General features: G+C 40.4%; 1 protein-coding gene across 1 annotated transcript; it reads right to left on the reverse strand.

Annotated features, from left to right (window-relative positions):
• Positions 1 to 740: 740 nt before the first annotated feature.
• Positions 741 to 1,562, reverse strand: LOC119733065 (alpha-protein kinase 1-like). Its single transcript, XM_038206646.1, has one exon. The coding sequence runs from the start codon at positions 1,560 to 1,562 to the stop codon at positions 741 to 743; it is 822 nt and encodes a 273-aa protein (XP_038062574.1).
• Between the last annotated feature and the right edge of the window lie 4,154 nt (positions 1,563 to 5,716).

The following is a 5,716-nucleotide window of genomic DNA, read 5'->3' on the forward strand; positions in this document are numbered from 1 at the left end:
ACAGAATACGAACACCATTGAAAGTTTGATTTAAGAGTTATAGGTGAAAGTAATTGGTCAGTTTTCCAGATAAAATCACTTGTAATTTGACACCCGATGACGTAATCATGACGTCAGAGTAATATGCACCACTTCGGATGAGGGTCAATATATATTGAAAGTTACAAGTTCATACCACATACCGTTTAAGAGAAAACCTGCGGAAACGTGCCGTACGGGAAAAAAAAAAAAAGATTAATCAGAACAATTCTAGACAGTGGTCGGGTTGTGCCGAACCACTCATTTAATGGTGCACACGTACAAGGTACGTGTACCATTCAACAATTTTGCTGAGGTTATTTCACTCAATCTATTTATTATGTTGACAGCATAACATCTTAAAGTGAAATGCACATTGCCGGCGAGCAAGATGAAATTACTCGGTGCAAAAGGCATGTGTACCATCTATTATGATCATGATTCTGAATGGGCCACAATCGGCCAAAGCACATTCAGAATGGGACTGTTCCATGAATATAACTAAACCCGGCCCTGGCCGCCACCAAACGCCTGCTAACATCTTCCCAATCCACACCGAACTTCCATCTTTGCGACTCCGTACCGTCACAAGTACTCTTTGCAAGCGCTCTGGCAATACTGGTGTGTAGCTCTTGTAAGCGTTCGGCCGTTAGACCGGATTCCAGCAACGCGTATGTGTAGGTTGAACCACTTCTTGACTTGATAGCTTCAATGACCTGATCTTAATCCCCCTTCAAATTATCTGGAATGTTTGACATGTCGGGTTTGAGTAACCCTTTACACAAGCTATTGCATTTGTGATCGTAGAAAAACTTCATCACGCCGTACACCCCAAGATCGGTTGGGCCGTAGTAGCCGAACTTCGCCCCCCGTTTATCCATGCTATGAACTGCTGGATCGGTGAAGACGTAGCTTTTCTGGTTGTAAACTCCTTGTAAGTCGGTCACAAGGATCTCACCTTTTGATTCATGAAACGTGAAGTGGGAGAAGGCTACTGGAACAAAGGATTTTTCTTCGGTGTTCACCAAAGACGTATTGCTTAAGAATTCAACGTACCGTCCACGAAGGAAATACTCAATCGCTACCGAAGCACCTTCTCGGACCATCACATCGGCTCGTGTTTCTCCCGCACCGGATTCGCGACCAGCAGCATCAGGAACAGTACCAGAAACAGGTTTTCTTCCTACGTGGTTGGGGGCAGTCTTAATTTGGGAAATGATGGGAATGAGAACTTCAATCCTTGCAAAGTTTGAATCATTGATGTATGTGGCGTTGAACAGCTCAGCCATTTCTTGTGCTTTCAGGGAGGCGCGTTTGTCCGCTCTCCAAGCTTCTTCGTTCAACTTGGCACAGTACTCCTCTTTGTAGAGTTTTACAACGCATCGCTGACCGCGTTCAAACCACCAGCCATTGACAGAGAATATTTTTCCTTGGTAGGCGTATCTGGAAGCTCCTTTGGCAAACCAGTCGTCTTCAAACGTTGCATACTTGTCTACACCGTTCACAGTAAAGGACTCAGATGTATGGCTTTGAGATTTCCCCATTTTGCTCCAGACTCAATCACCTGAAACCCAGACGAGGCAAAGTTCTAAGTAAAGCTTACTTTATTTTCTTGAATCGATTCAATATGGCTATTCACACTGTCTTGGTATGCATCTGGTGTATGTACACCATAATACATGTGGAGCGCTTTCAGCTCATTACGCAGGATACCCTGGAATACAATAGTCTTTCCCGCGGTTCTCTTCACCAGCCAATAATCAGGCCACGTCAAAAGTGACAGTACAGTCAGCCAGTCAGTTAGTCAGTGAGTCGTACTGTAAACTGACCCAAACTATCACTCCAAACTGTGTATGACTCAAATTGCTCAGGACGCATTGCAAAGCTTCCCTTAAATTAACCCTCCATCTCTGTGGTGTGTGAGAACTAAAACTTGAGGAAACGGGATCGTTGGGGTAGAGGCGTAGCTAATTTAGTCTACTTACGAAAATGTTCTTGCCAATTACGTTATAACTCCAAAGATCTCTCCGCGACACATTTGAAAGCCAAAGTCTGACACTTGCACCCTTCAACTAGCTGTGAACTGATCTACCGTCAGCTTGTATGTGGATCTGTTATGCGTCAGACTTGCTGTTTATATAGGTTTCTAAAAAACAAAGAACTAACATCATGATCCCAGTGGGATTTCCAAGCCAGTGTTACCAAAGGTTATTTTTTTATCACCGAAGATTGACAGTGTAAATAGTAGACAGCGGGCCATTTGGTGTAGTTGTATACGTACCTCGTGGTCGTGTCATGTGCGCGGAACCCAAACCTTAAAAATTATATTTTATATTCAAAAAATATGTAGCTACACAAAAAATAACGGCTGGAAAGCCAATTTCATAAGCTACTTTTAGATGAATAAAATACTGAAATTGCTCAATCGCCGTTCAATGAAAACCTCTTTCGTCCAAAAATGCGATTTCAAGAATCGTCGCCACGATTGTCTTCAAACATCACCAGCGATAAAACCTCAGTTTAAAATTAACAATATTCAACAAAGTCCTTTTGAAGGTCCGTCTGTAAAAAAAAAGTGGATTTTTTAACCCTCCGGCGCAGAATCTAGCCCTTTTGGGGACCCAATTTGGTTAATTACCTTAATTAAAAAAAAATGTTCAAACCAATTCTGGTGATCTTCCATCTAATCCTAGCAAGAGACACCCTCTATGGATATATGCAGTCACCTTTAGTGTGTGACCCCGGGTCAGGCATATCTGAGCATGACAACCTGGGCTAAGGACCGATGCAATTTCTGCCCATCCGGGGACCCACCATATACACGCGCACAAAACAACTCCGACGCAATTTCTGCCCACCCGGGGACCCACCATATACACGTGCACAAACAAGGTCACTTGCGAGTAGACAGTACACGGCTTGACCACAGACTATGTATACAAATACACCTCCTTAGTCTACAGACATGTCAAGATTGTGTTCATGTGGATACAGTGTTGTGTAGCCTCAAACCGTGGCGCTAAATATTTGGGTCCCCGGGGGACTGTAAGTGTGTTACTAAATGGGCTTTCTGCGTCGGAGGGTTAAATCATATTGTTTGCCTAACCAGGGCTGTTAATAAAATTATTGTAACGTTGTTGACAGTTGTTTAAAAAAGTATTCTGTGTCATTTCCTTTGTTGTTTGAAACTGTCAGAAAACACAGTATAATTGCTTTTTTGGACTAAACATGTTTTAGGGTCATTACGTTTAAATGATAATATTCTTTGAAGGATTGAGCATTTCAGAATGTTTTCATCTAAATGCTTGTGAAATAAGCTGATGCAATTGGCTTTCTAGTCATTATTATTATTAATTTTGGTGCGACATATTTTTTTTTAATATTTTTTAAAATATGAAATAATATTTTTGGGTCACCATGTACACACCTTTTCCGAAACAAAACTCCGAAATTTCAGCAAGTATCACACAAGATGCAATTAACGTATTGGTAACTTCCTGGCAGCTTTTTGTGTGTCCCAATAAACGAGAGACCCAAAATGTGGTCGGCTAAGCGGTTCGAGTGGCTGACAGTGGCTCGTTATGATAACGCCCCCTTGGGGTGGGCAATCGGGTAGCCAATATACGAAAGAAACTTTTCTGGACCCAAGACTAACGCGAACGGCCTACGTGCATCAATTAACCATGTACGATGTCATCTTTTGGCCTCCGGGCGCACGGCGGACAAGGCGGCGTCCGTCTGTCGTTTCTTAGTTCAGATGTCAAATGCCAATATCATGAAAACGGCTTTCGTTTGTGCCTCAAACCGTTATTTCGAAGTGAGGAAACTACGGAACAAACAATTTGGTGTGAAAAAAATCTTTAATTTTAGACTGAAATACTCTGACAAACTAAACAAAATAAATGCAGTGGAAACTTGAGTGAAACCTCGATCTTTATTCGATGGAATAGATTGAACTTTATATCGTCTGGTAGTTTCAGTCGTTGTGAATTTTCACTCTTCAGAAATAAGAGAGCAGGAAAGTTTTTTTTCTGCATTTCGAATTCGCTCGAACTTTCTATACTGCATGCACTTCCCTGTGGCAAACCCGATTTAGGCCTAATTGATTTAAAGCATGCATGACCTCGACACTATATATATATATATAAGGTCAAAGGGTCATAACCCATGACCTCGAGAACGAATGAGAAGGCCTACTTTCGGACAAGTTAACCTCTGCTAATTTCGTCTAATTATTACAGTATAACTTCATCCAGAGGCAAAGAAATCCATTTCCTGAAAATTAATCAGTTATAAGTAGCTATTATGGCGAATATCAAGAGAAAAAGGCTACTTGTACACGGTTAGTCGAAAAAAGAGGAAACCCAAATGGCGCTCCCTATGTTTTGAAGAAGTTTTGCATGAAGCACGTTCAGGATCTAGGATGTAAAAGGTCAAGTACCTTTCCAGTTATGGACTTTGAAATACAAACACAGTTTGATAATTTTGTCCACGGATCGCAATAAAAGTGGGGCCTTTATTTCAGGAAAACGAAGACAATTCACCTATATATACAAAAGAAAACACATCACAACACTCTCATAACAATAACTGACACTTCTCATAACCTTTATTTAAACACCTGCTTCCAACGTTAAAACAACGTGTTTTATAATGTCAGGAGTTTATAGCCTTGCCATGCTCGACCGGTACGGTACAGTTGAATAGCGCCCTCTGTTGGCTGAGGTAAGCACCCAAACCACAACCTCGTTGTACTTTATAATCACATACTTCTTTGCAATCACTACATTTACCTTAGGCCTAAATATCGCTTGATAAATAGTGTCTAAAAACCAATGGACTGCAAACTTTTAAAATTTTGCCGATCACTTTTATTTCGTATTTTAGTATGTATTACGTTTCTTGCATGCTTATTTCAGCATGGTTTCAGGGCCTAATGATACACTGGTACAACAATTTGGATTTCTATCTCAATATTTTAAAGCCTGGTTTGCACCTGTAGTTTTCACCTCTGTATTTACAGAAAATTCACTAACTGATCATGCACGAGTACATTATAGTCTAACGCTCTTTTGGCTATCCGATCTTTTACCATTTTGCTTTAACAATGTTCTAACTCCAATGCGTGCATAATGTTTGCACTTAAAACAACACATAAGTGCGCCGCTGAATCCCGGTGATCAATACGCCCACTCCCGATATTCAGAAAACAATACTCACAACTCTCTAACGTGTTCTAGACACACATACAATTAAAGCTTTAGCCTATTTCATCACGTTTCATTTTCTGTTCATTTTTGTGCGCTGGACAAATAACGTTAGTGAGAAATTCCAACCAAAGATAATCAGCCCTAGAAGTAATCCTGCAGCCATCGCCATATTGAATGAAAATTATGCCTTAGCTCCATTGCCAAATAGAGCAATTATTGTAGAGTCAAATTTCAATATTGCTTGTATGACCTAAAATATGGTATTATTTAATAAAATATAAAAAATTGAATCGGGTGTTAAGAGTTAAACATGAAAAGTAACACTCATTACACACAAATGGAACGCCTTCTGGTGTCAATCTTCGCGAAAATAAAAGTTCAATTTTTCTTGTAGAAACCAAGTTTTGTAATTGTACAATGTACATTTCAATCACAGATATCGGTGTTACATTACTGTGCACCAATGTCGTGGCAAAATTGTGCTCTGA

Source organism: Patiria miniata, unplaced genomic scaffold (genome assembly GCF_015706575.1).
Source record: "Patiria miniata isolate m_02_andy unplaced genomic scaffold, ASM1570657v1 HiC_scaffold_25, whole genome shotgun sequence".
Taxonomy (NCBI): domain Eukaryota; kingdom Metazoa; phylum Echinodermata; class Asteroidea; order Valvatida; family Asterinidae; genus Patiria; species Patiria miniata.

Excerpts from the sequence above, each read along its gene's own strand:
- LOC119733065 (XM_038206646.1), bottom strand. The coding sequence starts at position 1,562 with ATGGGGAAATCTCAAAGCCATACATCTGAGTCCTTTACTGTGAACGGT.